This window comes from Neophocaena asiaeorientalis, unplaced genomic scaffold (assembly GCF_003031525.2).
Source record: "Neophocaena asiaeorientalis asiaeorientalis breed wild unplaced genomic scaffold, Neophocaena_asiaeorientalis_V1.1 scaffold77, whole genome shotgun sequence".
NCBI lineage: Eukaryota > Metazoa > Chordata > Mammalia > Artiodactyla > Phocoenidae > Neophocaena > Neophocaena asiaeorientalis.
In genome coordinates, this window is record NW_020174645.1 from 6,884,004 (window position 1) to 6,900,413 (window position 16,410).

The 16,410-nt window shown below is 38.8% G+C and overlaps 1 protein-coding gene and 1 non-coding gene across 4 annotated transcripts in view; both read left to right on the forward strand.

Moving 5' to 3' along the window:
* Positions 1-793: 793 nt before the first annotated feature.
* IFT81 (intraflagellar transport 81) overlaps positions 794-16,410 on the forward strand; it is an 83,511-nt gene continuing 67,894 nt past the window's right edge. For 2 of the 3 annotated variants that reach the window (XM_024758722.1, XM_024758720.1), the window contains exons 1-8: positions 794-864; positions 3,635-3,799; positions 4,325-4,428; positions 4,973-5,153; positions 8,867-8,956; positions 11,223-11,288; positions 11,602-11,712; positions 13,654-13,738. In XM_024758722.1, coding sequence (XP_024614490.1) covers positions 3,656-3,799; positions 4,325-4,428; positions 4,973-5,153; positions 8,867-8,956; positions 11,223-11,288; positions 11,602-11,712; positions 13,654-13,738 — 781 coding nt within the window. In that variant the 5' untranslated portion in view covers positions 794-864; positions 3,635-3,655. Of the gene's footprint in view, positions 865-946; positions 1,073-3,634; positions 3,800-4,324; positions 4,429-4,972; positions 5,154-8,866; positions 8,957-11,222; positions 11,289-11,601; positions 11,713-13,653; positions 13,739-16,410 lie in introns of those variants that run through there. The other variant, XM_024758721.1, reaches the window with a different exon arrangement.
* LOC112408869 (U6 spliceosomal RNA) lies at positions 5,428-5,535 on the forward strand. The gene has a single exon (XR_003005027.1). It is a non-coding gene; the product is annotated as a U6 spliceosomal RNA (small nuclear RNA).

The window sequence follows — 16,410 nt, forward strand, 5'->3', positions numbered from 1 at the left end:
CCCCTGAAGCCAGTTAGTGCAGTCCCGGGATTCTCTCGGCTCCAGTCTTCCTGGCTTCCTCTGTGATCTAGACATGAAGATCTCCGCCCCCCACGCCTACTTCGTAGAACGTGAGCCGCATGAAAATGTAAGAACTATATTCATTTCTGCAGGTGCCTAAAAATAGACTCTCAGAAGCCAAAGAGAGCCTTAGGCCATTTCCTTTTTTTTTAGGCTCTCAGAATATTAAAGAAACTCTGGATGAAAAAAATTAATTCCCAGTACGGGCTATGTGGCCCAATAATGTGACAAAGAAGCTGACATCTCTACAATTCACAGAAGAGACTACAATTGTTCCTACGTGTAACCTAATTTTGGAGATACTTATGTCAAAAATCTAAATTTGAAGCCCAGGCCAAATGCTTTCTCAACCCAAATCCCACTGGCCCTGCCTCGAAGATGTCATCACCGATGTTTGGTGAAGGAAGGAGGGAAGGAAAGCAGGAAGGAGGGAAGGAGGAAAGAGCATACGAATTTAAATTAACATGGGTGAAAAACGAAGAGAGTGTTTCGTAAACTGCAAACTGCAGGACGCTTGGGAAAGTTTATTGCCACGGTAACAACCCCCAACTCTCTAAGCTGTCCGCAGTGGCTCAGAACCTGTGAACCTAGTTTGCAGGTGGGCCCCCCTCCCTCCGCCTTTCGCCTCCAGGGCCTTGGCCACAGAGCGCGCGCCCGGGTCCTCGCGGAAACGCGCCGACCCTCCCGCCCCCGGAAGTGACGTGTCCACGGCCTAGCAACCGTTGCCAAGGAGCTCGTCTCTAGGAACTCACTAGAGCCCGGATGCCTCCGGGGGGGGAAGTTGTTTCGTGAGGAGAATTTGAGGTAACTTCGCCAAGCCGCGGTCGGAAGCTCCCCCAAACCCCTAAGTAGGAGAGAACTCCTTCCCCTTCCCAGTGCAGCACCTCGAGAACGGAGGGGTAGCAGCAGTTCAAGCCCAACATCGGGGGTCGGCCCCTGTGGTGCCTCGCAGTGATTCGGGCGGCTCTCCCGCGGGATGAACCGCAGGGTAGCCCAGAGCAGCCCTCGCGAGGTGCCTGGGTCTGACGTGGGGTCCTCTGTCCGCTCTCGCGAGCCCCGGGGCGTGAGGGGGTGGTGGAGATACTATTTTGGGGAATCTTGGGAGGCTGCTGGTCCAGCGTGCGTGCCAGCCTGGGACCAGGGCAGCGTCGTTTCTGTGCCGAGTTGTGCCAGATAAACGCATGTCCTGGTTTCAGTTCTTTTCCCCCACCCTCTCGGGTTCTTATGTGGGTGAGTGCTTGTGAATTAGTGTGGCGACTTTCCTTTGGAAGAGGGAGAGTGATTGCTTTTGCTAATTTTAGATCGCAGAGCCCACTGGGCACAGACAACCTACCTGTTCAGTACATCTTTGTCTCCTGGGAACGTTTTACTTGTTTGTCCAAGTCTTCTGGTTTTGGGAAGGGAAAAAAGAATATATATCTGTGTCATTATGTTACGTTTTGTGTATGTGTAATTTCTACATGTATATAATTTCTAAAGAGTTAAAAATTAATATATCTGTGTGTGAAGGTTGTGACGTGGACTTATACTTAAAATACTTTCAACAGTGGAAGATTTGCATCTCCAGTGTGGATTTTTATTTCATTTATGTAAAGTTTTCCTTTTATAGCTTAAAGGAAACAGTATGGAGGAAACCTCAAAATTTTAAGCCACATTGGTTATTTTTTCTACCATCTTTTGGCTTATTTTTCAAAAATAATCATTTACTCATAATTTTATCATACTTATGAGGAAATGATAATATTTTTACATTTCAATGTTAGGTATCTAGCTCCACCCACCCACTTTAAAAAACCTATTTCAGAGCAAGGTGCATGCAGCTCCAATGAATGTCTTAAATAAAATAGCATCTCTTCATTTCATGGTTAGGAGCTATTAGGGAGCACTGAAGTATTTATTCTCTCTCTTTTTTTTTTTTTTTTTTTTTGCTGTACGCGGGCCTCCCATTGCCGTGGCCTCCCCCGTTGCGGAGCACAGACTCCGGACGCGCAGCCCCAGCGGCCAGGGCTCACGGGCCCAGCCGCTCCGCGGCATGTGGGATCCTCCTGGACCGAGGCACGAACCCGTGTCCTCTGCATCGGCAGGCGGACTCTCAACCACTGCGCCACCAGGGAAGACCTCTTTACTTCTTTTTTTAGTAGTTCATTTTTTAATTCATTTTTAAAAATAGCTACTCTAAAAAATTGCCTGTCTGCAAATTTCTACCACTTTTTCCCATACTAAACAAGTGATATCTGTGTGCAAGAAACACTAATAGCCTTGTTTAAACTGTTTCAGCAGTTAAATAATCAGGTAATCAATTTTTTAAAAAGTTATGATCTTCCTCACTGCCACTCTGTTTAGGCTTATGCTTATTTTCTGGCCTTGGGCCTGTGAACAAATTCAGTCTAGTGGAAGAAGTCACTGTTTTAGATGCAGTGGATATTCAGAGATAGAATTAGGCACAGATATGTCCTCATGGAATTTACAGTTTAGTAGAGAAGAGAAACTGTCGGTAAGTAGTACAAAACAGAAAAGTAACTCCAGGAGAGCAGTGCAGATAATGTGGTCAGCTTGGAGGGCAAATGCTGCTATTCTGATGCAGAACTGGGGGATAGCTTGAGAAAGATCTCCTAGAGGAACTTGGATTTGGAGGACAGGGCTTGAAACATGGTTAGGATTTGCACCTCTGGAGACGGGGGAAAGGGAGAACAGTCCTAGGCAGAAAAAACAGTATTAACGGAAGGCAGAGACGGAAAAGCTATTTAGGGAGCAGTGCTTATTTCAGTCAGCTGAAGTTTGAAAGGGTGTAAGGTAACAATTGGAAATAATATTGAGAAACTGTAAATTGAGCTAGATCTTAAAGGGTCTCAAAATCCAAGAAGTTTGGACTTTATTTTGTAGGCAATGAGATGCCTACAAAATGATTTGGAATGGGAGAGGCAGAGACTGGAACTATTGAAGGCAAAGGAAATGAAGGCCTTAATTACTCAAGGGTGGCAGAGTTGATGCATCAATGTGTGAAGAGTACCTGGTGGAGGAAACCAAAATAAAACCAAAGAGCGCACCCCCAAGGCTGAAGCTTGCAGCCTCTACCCAGCTTCAGGTGGTTGTGGCCATGTACCTAGTGGGTCCAGGGTTGCCAGATCTGATTTTCCAGAGAAATTGGTAATTTGGATTAATGTGGGTTGCTAATTAAAAATATATATATATTAGAAGCATGTTTACAGGCTAACAAGTTTTTACCTCTAGGTAGAAATTGTGAAGCTGAGTGGGAGAAATGTTAATGTCGGTGGATTTTGTATTCATTTGTCCACATTAATTCAGTGTTAATTCAGATGATTGCTATCAGATGCATATACAAAAACAGGTCGTTAAATATTAACAGTATGTACTGTAGCATTCCTAATAAAGTCTGCATACTCTTTTTCTTTCAACAAAATAACCCCTTCACAGCATTTTATATGCCATGTAGAATACTTCCCATGCCTACTTCCTATGAACTTAATACTGTCTTTCTGTTGACTGTATTTTGTTAATACAGAACTTTTGTTACCAATATTGAGGAATTTTTTTCTGTATTTTTACTCTCTAGTATAAATTATAAGACCTAATTATGAGTGATCAAATCAAATTCATCGTGGACAATCTCAATAAGGAGCCTTTTAGGAAGAACTATAACTTAATCACATTTGATTCCCTGGAGCCAATGCAACTATTACAAGTTCTCAGTGATGTTCTGGCTGAGATTGACCCAAAGGTAAGAGTTTTCTTTTTCTCTGTGATGAAAAGTGTGGCAAGAAGGCCAGTTTCTGCCACTAAATATCTGTGCGTCTAGGGCAAATTATTTAACCTCTCTGGGCCTAATTTTCCATGCCTGTAAAGCTATAGATAGTAGATGATCTTTAAGGTTTCTTAATAGCTCAAAAACTAAATTATCTACTTGTACCTTATTTAGAAATTATTTGTCTACTTCCAAACATAAATAGATTTGGTCCTGGAATGAAGATGCTTTTACGAAAGGTTTTATTGTGTTGCAAGTTGGCTCACGTCTCTCATACACTGGTCTTTTCCACTGAGACTTTTTTAAGCTTGACCTTCTTAATATGAATCCTGATTGTACTTGTATGTACCCTCACTTGGAATCTGGGGGCCTCCATACTTAATCTGTTTTTGAAGAGACCATTGTGACTGTTATGCTCTAGCAGAACAATTTTGTCAGTGAGTTTAAATATTGTACTTTGTTAGATATACAATAATAACATTTTTTCAATTTCTTTGTTAGCAAGTTGTTGATATCAGAGAGGAGATGCCAGAGCAGACAGCCAAAAGGATGTTGAGCCTTCTTGGTATCCTTAAATACAAACCTCCAGGAAATGCCACGGACATGTAAGAATCTGATCAAGTGTTGCTTTCTTAGAGCTGTGCTTTAATATCCAAACCTTCACAGTCAGTCTTTCTGGCAATACCTGTCTTCCCTAAGTCAGTGGCCTCAGAAAATCACTGAATTTCAAAGTAATCTTGAATTCTTAATGTTATTTTGTCATGCAGGAGTCTTAAGTGAGTCAGTTCTTTCTCTTAATCAGAAAAGTCAGGCAAATCCATGATTCCATTTTATCATTTATCTGCCATCCTAGACAAAAACAATGACTTAAACCTGTCCAGTCAATGAAGTGAGGTATTTAGGCTGACTGTACCGGTTAATGGTTCCAAAACAACCTCCCTGTATATTCCAGTGATATATTAAAGGCCTAATTTTATGATTATTGTTAATGTGCAGACTGACTTTAGATTAGCCTTGGTTTTATCTTTTTAAAATAATCATAGAAAGCAATCAGGAAATTATAAATTGGATTTTGAGCAAATGTTACCTCTTTTCAAGGTTTACTTACAAGCCTCTGTGTGTGTGTGTGTGTTTATTTTCTTTTTATAGGAGTAACTTTCGTCAGGGTCTGGTGATTGGAAGTAAACCTGTGATTTACCCAGTGCTCCACTGGCTTCTTCAGAGGACTAATGAACTGAAGAAAAGAGCATATTTAGCTCGTTTTTTAATAAAACTTGAGGTACCAAGTGAGTTTCTTCAGGATGAAACTGTAGCTGATACCAATAAACAGGTATACAATATATAAATGGTATTTTTAAGCTATCCGTAGTGGATTTCAAGGTGCACACATTCAAATATATATTGATCTCACTTTAGTTTATTTGCTGTCTCCGTATTTCCAGTGGCATCAAAAGGTAAAATAGTTATCAGCTAATGTTCAGCTGTAATCACTTATGAAAATATTGACTTTTGCACACAAATACCTTTTTGGTGATAGAGTATGTGGATAGAAAAAAAAACCCTGAAATTTGGATCTTAGAATAATTTATTACTTAAGAATTGTGGTGCTCGCTCCGGCAGCACATATACTAAAAATTGGAATGACTCAGAGAAGGTTAGCATGGCCCCTGCGCAAGGATGACACGCAAATTCATGAAGTGTTCCATATTTTTTACTCAGCCATAAAAAGAAACGAAATTGAGTTATTTGTAGTGAGGTGGATGGACCTAGAGTCTGTCATACAGAGTGAAGTAAGTCAGAAAGAGAAAAACAAATACTGTATGCTAACATATATATATGGAATCTAAAAAAAAAAAAAAAATGTTATGAAGAACCTAGGGACAGGACAGGAATAAAGATGCAGACGTAGAGAATGGACTTGAGGACACGGCGAGGGGGAAGGGTAAGCTGGGACGAAGTGAGAGAGTAGCATGGACATATATACACTACCAAATGTAAAATCAATAGCTAGTGGGAAGCAGCTGCATAGCATAGGGAGATCAGCTCGGTGCTTTGTGACCACCTAGAGGGGTGGGATAGGAAAGGTGGGAGGGAGACGCAAAAGGGAGGAGATATGGGGATATATGTATATGTATAGCTGATTCACTTTGTTATAAAGCAGAAACTAACACACCATTGTAAAGCAATTATACTCCAATAAAGATGTTTAAAAAAAAATAAATAAGTGTGGGTTGAATAAAAAAAAAAAAAAAAGAATTGTGGGTAGTTAGGATCCTGGGCTTGGGACTGCAGAATACTTTGTTGATCAGTTCTGTGACTGTATAATTTGTCATCCAAATCAGAGAGGAAAGGGGTTATCATAATTACACTGGAGCAAAAGATATAAATTGACAGTATGCCAGGCGAATTGGTACATGTGAGCACCTTCAAAGATTGTGTGTAGACAAAGAAGCCAAGCTTATGATTTCAAAGGATGTTCCACTCAGGCAGAAGGTAGAGAAAGGACCAGGAATTTGTAATTTCAGTGTACTTTCCTCTCCAGAGTTTTGGGGTGATACTGGGTTCTGGCCTTAAGGTCTTAAAGCTCTTGACTACTCAGGATTCTGGCTGGTCTGGCTCCTGGTCCTGGGATTTCAAAGCACATTGCTGATCAAAGACTATGGAAAGAAAGAATTTAGGCTTAAGATTTCAAAGAACTTTGATTTAAAAGAAAAAAATTTGCCTCTGTTTAGTGTTTGTGCTTTTGTTCTATAGTAGGTATGTAGACCGTTTTGTGCCGGTTTGTTGTGAGTAGTCTCTCAATCTGTCTCTCCCAGTAGATTATGAGATCTGTGAAAACAGATATCATGTCTTATCCATCTTTGTTTTCCTCCAGAGTTTGGTAGGGTTGCTTCTATATGGTATGTGCTCAAAATTTGTATTAATCGAAACAATCAACTAAATGTTTTTTCATCCATATATTTTGGATGAAATATATTTCATCCATAGCAGTCACTCAAAATAGAGTCAGTATTGATCTCTTAAGACATTTCTAAGGTTGAAAGATTTATGCAGATAATTATGTCAAATGTTACAGTAGATGCCTTGAGAAAAGTATAGCAGAATGAGAACACTGCAGCCCCTACCTTTGAATGCTTTACATAATGTAAGAAATAGAGAGGTGTAAATATGAAATATTTTATTTTATTTTATTTTATTTTATTTTATTTTTTTGGCGTGGTACGCGGGCCTCTCACTGTTGTGGCCTCTCCCGTTGCGGAGCACAGGCTCCGGACGCGCAGGCCCAGCGGCCATGGCTCACGGGCCCAGCCGCTCCGCGGCATGTGGGATCTTCCCGGACCGGGGCACGAACCCGTGTCCCCTGCATCGGCAGGCAGACCCTCAACCGCTGCTTGGGGCGAGAAGCCCTATTATTTTATATTTTTAATTTTATTTTATTTATTGTAAATATGAAATATTTTATCCTCCCTCCCCTCCCACATAAATAAATTTTTTTTTTTTGGGAGGCGGACTCGCAACCACTGCGCCACCAGGGAAGCCCGCACATCAATAAATTTGATAGAAACCAATTCCTCTGGAGTAAGGTTATTTTATTTTATTTTTAAAATAAATTTATTTATTTATTTCCCTGTGTTGGGTCTTCGTTGCTGTGCACAGGCTTTCTCTAGTTGGGGCGAGTGGGGGCAACTCTTCGTTGTGGGGCTCAGGCTTCTCGTTGCGGTGGCTTCTCTTGTTGTGGAGCGCGGGCTCTAGGCACGTGGGCTTCAGTAGTTGTGGCACGCGGGCTCTTGAGCGCCGGCTCGGTAGTTGTGGCGCACGGGCTTAGTTGCTCCGCGGCACGTGGGATCTTCCCGGACCAGGGCTCAAACCCGTGTCCCCTGCGCTGGCAGGCGGATTCTTAAACACTGCACCACCAGGGACGTCCCTGGAGGAAGGTTATTAATAGGCTTTTACTAAACATGCCCAGCTAATTATTAATGGAAGGATTAATAATAAGACATGTTTGTCCTCGAAGCATGTTTGAAGTATATGTATAAAATGACTTACATATTTAGCCATTTAGCAGAGAGCCTAATAAAAAATGAACATTGTGGTCTTCCTTGGTGGCGCAGTGGTTGAGAGTCCGCCTGCCGATGCAGGGGACACGGGTTCGTGCCCCGGTCCGGGAAGATCCCACATGCCGTGGAGCGGCTGGGCCCGTGAGCCATGGCCGCTGAGCCTGCGCGTCCGGAGCCTGTGCTCTGCAACGGGAGAGGCCACAACAGTGAGAGGCCCGCGTACCGCAAAAAAAAAAAAAAAAAAAAAAAAAAATGAACCTTGTCTTTCTGAATGAAGAGTTTTAGAATGATTTACAGACTTGCAGAATATGATCAGTCAAGAAAAAATATTATTAATTTTCTGTCATTATCCACAAAAAGACCTATTTTAAAAAAATTTTGGCTAAGAGTTCTGAGTTTTTTCATTCCTTTAACTACTTTTTATTGCACACCTGTATTGGTTATGCACTATGCTAGGCCCTAGGAATGTAGAAGTCTCCACAAGTAATATAATTCTTACCCTCCTGACTCTCACTGTCTAAATGAGGGAGACAGACAAGTAACTAGCAATTATAATTTTATATGATATTTACTCTGATACCATGGTACTCTGATATGGAATAGGTACAGGGCTAGAGAAGGCTTCTTTGAGGATAGTGGTGTCTGTGCTGAGACCTGAAGGATTAATAGGAGCTATCCTGGCAAATGGTGAGGGAGTCATAGAGTATTCTCAGAGGGAATAGTGTATGTAAAGTGAAGGTGGAATATTCCAGGGATTGAAAGAAGATCAACAAAGCTAGTGAATAGAGAGTTAGGGAAGTAACCAGAGAAGTCTTTAGAGGCCAGATTATATACACCAACTTTTTTTGTGTCCTGTATAAATGTTTAAGGATATATTTAAATGCTGTTCTATACCGATTAAGTAATCACTTTAATAGATAACCTGATTAAGAAAAGCCTACTGGATCTAGTCACTGGTTTATAATTTTTTAACTTGTTCTTTTAGTATGAAGATTTGATGGAAGCCTTTAAAGCTTTGCATAAAGAATGTGAGCAGCTCAAGACATCTGGATTTTCTACAGCAGAAATAAGAAGGGTAAAGGAAAAAAACATAATAACCATTTCTGGGGGAACTTGAATTAAATTCAGTATGAGTCTTAAGATTATGTGGAAACTAGTGATAGCAAATGGCAAATTTTCTTTTGTAGGACCTTTGCTGATTCTTTACTGAAGAAATTAATGAGGCCAGGGTAAATTCATAATTAGTTCTTATGTACTATATAGACCATTACCATGGATTAAAAGCAATTAAAATTTGGGTCTTTATCTAATATATATATATGATATAGAAAAAAATATATATGTGTGTGTGTGTATTTGGGATCATGCTATACATAATTATTTGTTTTTTTTAATCATTACATGGGAGTATATTCCCATTGTTATCTTTCTACAGTATGATTTTTCATGACTAAATTTATATTAATTAATTATTAATATTTAATATTCTGTGGTATGGATAGTCTAACAATTTTTGGTGTTTTGTTTTCATTTTTTGCTGTCATAGATAATGCTGTGATTATCTTCTACATAAATTTATTTGGGGATACCTGCGATTGTTTCCTTAGAGTAAATTCCTAGAAGTAGAATTGCTTATTAAAGCATATGAGAATTTTTAGGACTTTTGATGTATGTTACTTAGTGTTCTCCAAAAAATGTCTTTATATTCTTGCTAGGTGTGTAAGTTCTTTCTCTAAACAATTGCTAATTCTCACTTTCATGGATTTTGTATTTTTAGAAATCACATCTTTATCTTCTCATTCAAACAGGAAACATTAGAAGTTGCTTCCTCAGAGAGCCTTCCCTGATTCCCTAGATAGATTAGTTCCCCCCAGTTCTTTCTGTTTCATAACACTCATTACACTTATGATTATTTTAATGCCTGTCTTACCAACTGTATTTAAACCCAGTGAGGGCAGGGGCCACGTCTACATATCTTGTTCACCACAGTGTCCCCAGTGCCTATCACAGTGCCCTGCATGTGGGAGGTTCTCAATAAGAGTTTGAGAATGTATGTATGAATGTATAAGAAATGAAAGATGAACTCACATCTAATGGAAAAGAAAGACCCATAAGTAGATAGTTATCACAAAGTATGGAATAAAAGTGATGTCTATCTATGGTTCCTCAATTATGTCATGTGAGTAAACTAAAATGATAAAATAACTTAGCGTCTGTGATTTTAATTTTATTAATTATTACCAAAGTATTTTTCAACATATTCTTTGTAAAGAAGTATGATTAAGCAAAAAATAGAAAATAATTCACTCAAAATGCCATGCTCTAGTGATAACTGCTACTGATATGTTAGTGAATATATTTAATATATTTTTCTTGGTATTGTATTATATATAAATGTTATAATCTGCTTCTTTCAAGTAATGTCATATCATGACTTTTTCTCATGTCATTCAACATTCTTCATGATTTTTAGTGATTTTCATTGTGTTGTGCCATAATTTACTTAATAATACTCAGACATTTGGGTCATTTCCAAATTTTAGATATAATTGACATCTATGAGGATCTTTATGGATTCCCAGAGGGGAAATTACTGAGCCAGAATGCATACACATTTATTTTAAGACTTTTGATATTGTTCTTCAATATAATGCCACCAGTAGTAACAGTGCCTGTTTCCCCAAATCCTGTCAGTACTGACTACCGTATATATTTTTCCTTTTATTATTACTGTGAGAGTTAGCCTATTAGTTTTTTGGGTTAGGAAGGATTTTTTGTTTGTTTGTTTTCACTAGAAACTATTGTGGAGCTGGTTAAAAGACATTTTTGAAATCTTTATTTTTAGAAAGGGGATTGGTTAATTGACAAAACCAGATACAAATTTATGTCTTGAAAACACCATAGCCTTAAAAATAATATTGGTGGAAAATTGACAGAATATAGAGTTTGGTATTTAACAGAGCAGACGGGATGTCAGCAGCTGTTGTTCATGTTTTTAGACCTGTACACTTTCCATTATAGAAGATCTTTGAAAAATCATGTGCCCATATTTGGAATCAGAACACAAATGTCTGGTTGGCAGCTTTACCTTACTGCTTTGTAACCTGTTTCAGTTGCTTTTCTAGATGAACACCAAGCTACCAAATAAATTACCCTGCATAAAGAACCCTGGGGTGAGGAGTGGGAATAGAAATGCCCTTCATCCAAAAGAGGATCTTTGTTCCTTAATGCTCTGGTTATAAATGATGGAAATGGTAGATGCATAATCATGTAAAGACCTTATCTGAATTCTACAGACAAAGAATACTTTTTCTTATAACGTCTTCTTGACTACTTTTTAGGATATCAGTGCAATGGAGGAAGAAAAGGATCAGCTCATTAAGAGAGTTGAACGTTTGAAGAAAAGGGTAAGGCGAGAATTAGCACTGTAAGACTTTGGCCCCAATTCCCAAGGACTTGCAAAGAGTTAGGAATGCAAATAAAGATTAAGCAAGGCATGAGTGTACATCGGAGGCTGGAGTCAAATACATTGATGGAAAGGGAATCTCCCTAGGCAGCAGCCCGAAACTTGTTAAGGACCTGGAGTCTGAAACTTTAGTGTCATCTCTAGGGAATACTGTTTACCAAAAGGAAATGATAAGTGGATGTCTGAGTCACATGACATGCTAATGTCTTTCTTAAACCTGATAGTAATATATACTATTTATTCCCTCACTGTAGGTGGAGACAGTTCAGAATCATCAACGGATGCTTAAAATAGCAAGGCAACTTCGAGTTGAGAAAGAGAGAGAAGAATTTCTTGCACAACAGAAACAGGAACAAAAGAATCAGGTACCCACATAAAAGTTTATATTCTCGTTGTGAAAGAAATAGTTCCTGCTGATCATTCAAATGTAAAGAAGATTTTTTAGAATTGTAGTTCACGATTCCCTTTGTTAACATGATGAAATACTCTTTTTAAGAGTATTGTGTGGTGAGCTTCCCTGGTGGCGCAGTGGTTAAGAATCTGCCTGCCAGTGCAGGGGACATGGGTTCGAGCCCTGGTCTGGGAAGATCCCACATGCCATGGAGCAACTAAGCCCGTGAGCCACAACTACTGAGCCTGCACATCTGGAGCCTATACTCCACAACGGGAGAGGCTGCAAGAGTGAGAGGCCTGCGCACCATGATGAAGAGTGGCCCCTGCTCGCCGCAACTGGAGAAAGCTGTTGCACAGAAACGACCCAACACAGCCAAAAATAAAATATAAAGTAAATAAATTTATAAAAACAAACAAACAAACAACAAAGACAAAAAGAGTATTGTGTGGCACCAACAGCAAAAACAATACCATCTTTTGGGTTCTATTCTCTGTAGGTATCTATACACTATCTTTTGGCCCATGCTTAACTCATGTTGTTCCAGCATTACAGAATATCCATTGTAATGTTAAGCAGTAAGATTAACTGCTAATAAAACTTCTAGAATCTCTAAAGGGTGTCCTGAGATTGTGGGGCTATGAAAAAACATCCATTTTATTCCACTGATCACGGTATTCTTTACACTTTACTCCATGGGCAAATAAGCAGATCTTGAAAAGGCTCAAAATTACCCACACTCCACGTTTTTAGACTTTGCCTTAAAGAAAAAATAATTTGGCCACAATTTATTATTTTTTTTAATGTATTTATTTTTGGCTGCATTTGGTCTTCATTGCTGCGCGCAGGTTTTCTTTAGTTGCAGCGAGCAGGGGCTACTCTTTGCTGTGGTGCGCGGGCTTCTCATTGCAGAGGCTTCTCTTGTTGTGGAGCATGGGCTCTAGGCACACGGGCTTCAGTAGTTGCGGCTCATGGGCTCAGTGGTTGTGGCTCATGGGCTCTAGAGCACAGGCTCAGTAGTTGTGGCGCATGGGCTTAGATGCTCCACGGCATGTGGGATCTTCCTGGACCAGGGCTCGAACCTGTGTCCCCTGCACTGGCAAGCGGATTCTTAACCATTGCGCCATCAGGGAATTCCCGGCCAGAAAGTATTTCTTCTATTTTATTAAAAATCTATCTTAGGGCTTCCCTGGTGATGCAGTGGTTGAGAGTCCGCCTGCCGATGCAGGGGACACGGGTTCGTGCCCTGGTCCGGGAAGATACCACATGCCGCGGAGCGAATGGGCCTGTGAGCCATGGCCGCTGAGCCTGCGCATCAGGAGCCTGTGCTCCGCGACGGGAGAGGCCACAACAGTGAGAGGCCTGTGTACCGCAAAAAAAAAAAATCTATCTTAAAACTGAGTAGACTTGTACATTAAAAATATATTTCAAATCAGCTTCATTTCCTACTAAGTGAGCAGTTTAGATGTTTGGCTCTTTTGGAACTTGGCTTGGCATCATAATAGTTACCCTGCAGCAGTAAGCTGCATTGCCCACGCCCTGAATGGTTACTTAGCATCAGTTTCTGATTCCTGAGCCATCATTTCTGAGAATGCTAGCATTCCTTAGAATAAAGAAAACCATGTTTTAACAAGAAAAGCCTGGTGCATATACGTTTCTAACCAGCATTTTTCCTTGATCACCTAATTCAACAAATAACTAAAGAAAAAGTTCCTGAAAGCTTTTCTTTTAAGTTTTACATGAGAGGGTATTGAGCGAACCAATTACATTTTGGGTTTAGCTTAGTAATTTTTTAGTTCTTATCATTTGTTCCCTTTACAGCATAATTATGTGGAACTTGTATTTTTCATTGCATGTCTATGAATGGGAGGTTTCATTAGACTAAGGAAGTAATAGATCTAATTGTATTTTAAAGCTATTTCATGCAGTGCAGAGACTGCAAAGAATACAAAACCAGTTGAAAAGTATGCGCCATGCAGCAGCAGATGCGAAGCCTGAAAGTAAGTGGAAATTATATGATATAGATGATCATATAATATAAGTCATCATATTAGTGAGAATATTAATTTAAATCAGTAGTCTTCCTTACTAATGGGAACTAGTTATCGTCAAGTGATAGCTCAGCATTTTAGGGCATCATTTCCTAGCTAGTAAGTGACAGCCCTGATGAAGACATCCTTAAGTGTTCACCTGTGGTTTTTAAATTCCCTTTCAGTGTTTTGTCAGAGGGTGAACTAATGAAAACCACCATGGAGAGAGGCTCTCTGGTGTGTGAATGTATAAAATACTTAGAATGGATTTTATGAGAATGATGGATGGAAAAAATGTGAATGTTGTTTTAGTGCCAGGGCTATAAAGAAAAAGAGTAAAATGCTGGACCCTTAAAACTGAGTGTTGTTTCATATTTTGGGTTGTGCTAATGACATGGGTATCCCTGGCTCTGCTGGCACATTAGCTTTACATAGAGGATACATTGTTCTGATATCCCAGATTATACCACCAAACCTATCCTAGGCATTTTTTAAGTGTGCTCATCAGAAGGGAGACCATGTAAATTGGAAGAGCAGTAAAAAGTTCTCATTGGTATTGGAGAAATATTTCAGTATAAATATCCAGCTATGGGAAGGTTAATTTATCTTTTTCTAGTATTCTGTGAAATATTATACTCTAAGATATAATATACAGAATGACTGTAATAAAAAAGACAGTCAATAACAGGTGTTGACAAGGATGTAGAGAAATTGGAACCTGCATACTTTGCTAGTGGGAATGTAAAATGATGCATCCACTTTGGAAAACAGTTTGGCAGTTCCTCAAAGTGTTAAACCTAGAATTACCATATGATCCGGCAATTTTATTCTACCCAAGAGAGTTTAAAACATATGTCCACCCAAAAACTTGTACATAAATGTTCATAGCAGCATTGTTCATAATAGCCAAAAAGTAAAAACAACCCCAGTATCCCTAAACTAATGAATGAATAAACAAACTGTAGCATATCCATACAGTGGAATGTTATTCAACAATAAAAGGAATGAAGTGTTGATACATGCTACAATATGCATGAACCCCAAAAACATCTTAAGTGAAAGAAACTAGTCACAAAAACATATTATATGACCCCATTTGTATGAAATTTCCAGAATAAGCAAATCCATAGAGATGGAAGTCAAACTAGTGATTGCCTAGGGTTGGAGAACTGTAGGGGAGGACAGCTGTGTTGGTAGGTGGATGATGGGGGGAGGAGGTGACTGCTAGTGGGTATAGAGGCTTCTTTTGAAGCTGATTAAAATGGTCTAAAATTGATTGTGGTAATCGTTACACAATTCTGTGAATTTACTAAAAGCCATTGAATTGTACACTTTAAACATGAATTTTATGGCTGTGTGGTAAATTATATCTCAGTAAAGCTGTTGAAAGAGATAATACAGTATTTCCTTGATTCTAGACACATGTTCTTTGCCATTTTAATTGGTTTTGCAATTGAGATACATCTTATACTTTATGTATGCATTTCACATGGTATTTGTAATTTAGTTGATGGCATCTTAAAATCAAGGAAATACGGCATATTTAATTGATATTTAAGAAACCAGTACAGTACTCCCTATAAAATGTATGGTTCATACATATTAATTAGTGGCTTTCCATAGAATCTCTGACTCCTCTCAGTCATAAATTCAGATTCAAGCAGTACCTGGAAGTTGCCATGCATTTAGTCGTTGGTGTCATTTGATTCCTTATTCACTAGGTTTTCACCTTTTAGGAGAATGTTTAGGACAAAAGAAAGTAATTTTTTAGTGCTTTTTTTCCTCCTTAGTATTATATATAGTATATCTTTTTAGTATATGTTCTTTGGGTTTGATGTAGGTTCCTTCACATCTTTACTGTAAAAAATTAAGATAAATCTTCAAAAGAAATTCCTTAAATTATAGCCATTTAAAAATTAATATCAATAAGCAATTTGTTTTCATATGTCTATCCTTGCTAAGAAATTTCTAGAACTTAACATTAATAGTGAATTTTTGAAAATGAAGGTAATGTATATAAGAATTGAAAGATTTGGTATGCAGAAAAATTGATTGATCAGTACAGTTTAATACAACTTAAAATGTTAGCCTGAACATGTGTTTCTGCTTATCCTCAGTTTTATTTGGTTAAATATTTCTTGCTATTGTGTTTTAATTCTGGTAACTAAACAGAATATCCAAAGATATTTATAGTATTAGTAATATTTCATTTTTTGTTTGAATTGATAGACTTTGTTTTGCTTTGGCTTTCTAGCCTAAATAGAATTGTTTGGGCCAGGAAATACATAATTATTTAGTAATAAAATGGACAAATAAAGTTGTTCTGTTTTGGGCATCTCTCGAAATGTTGGTTTAAAATATTAATATAAGCAATATGTTAGTAGATGATGCTAAACAGTAAAGTCAATTGTGTTGTTACGCAGTGATAGAAGTAATTGGCTCAAAACCAATAGTCCATTAATTCAGTGTTTACTGGACATCTGCTACTTGTCAGATACTGTGCTAAGTGCTAGGAATAGAAAGAAAAGCTATTTCTATTAAAGTGCTCACAGTCTAATGGAGAAATGACAAGCAGTGGACAATTACAATGCAGTGTGACAAATACACCGATGGAGCTCAGCACAGGCTCCCATGAGAACAAA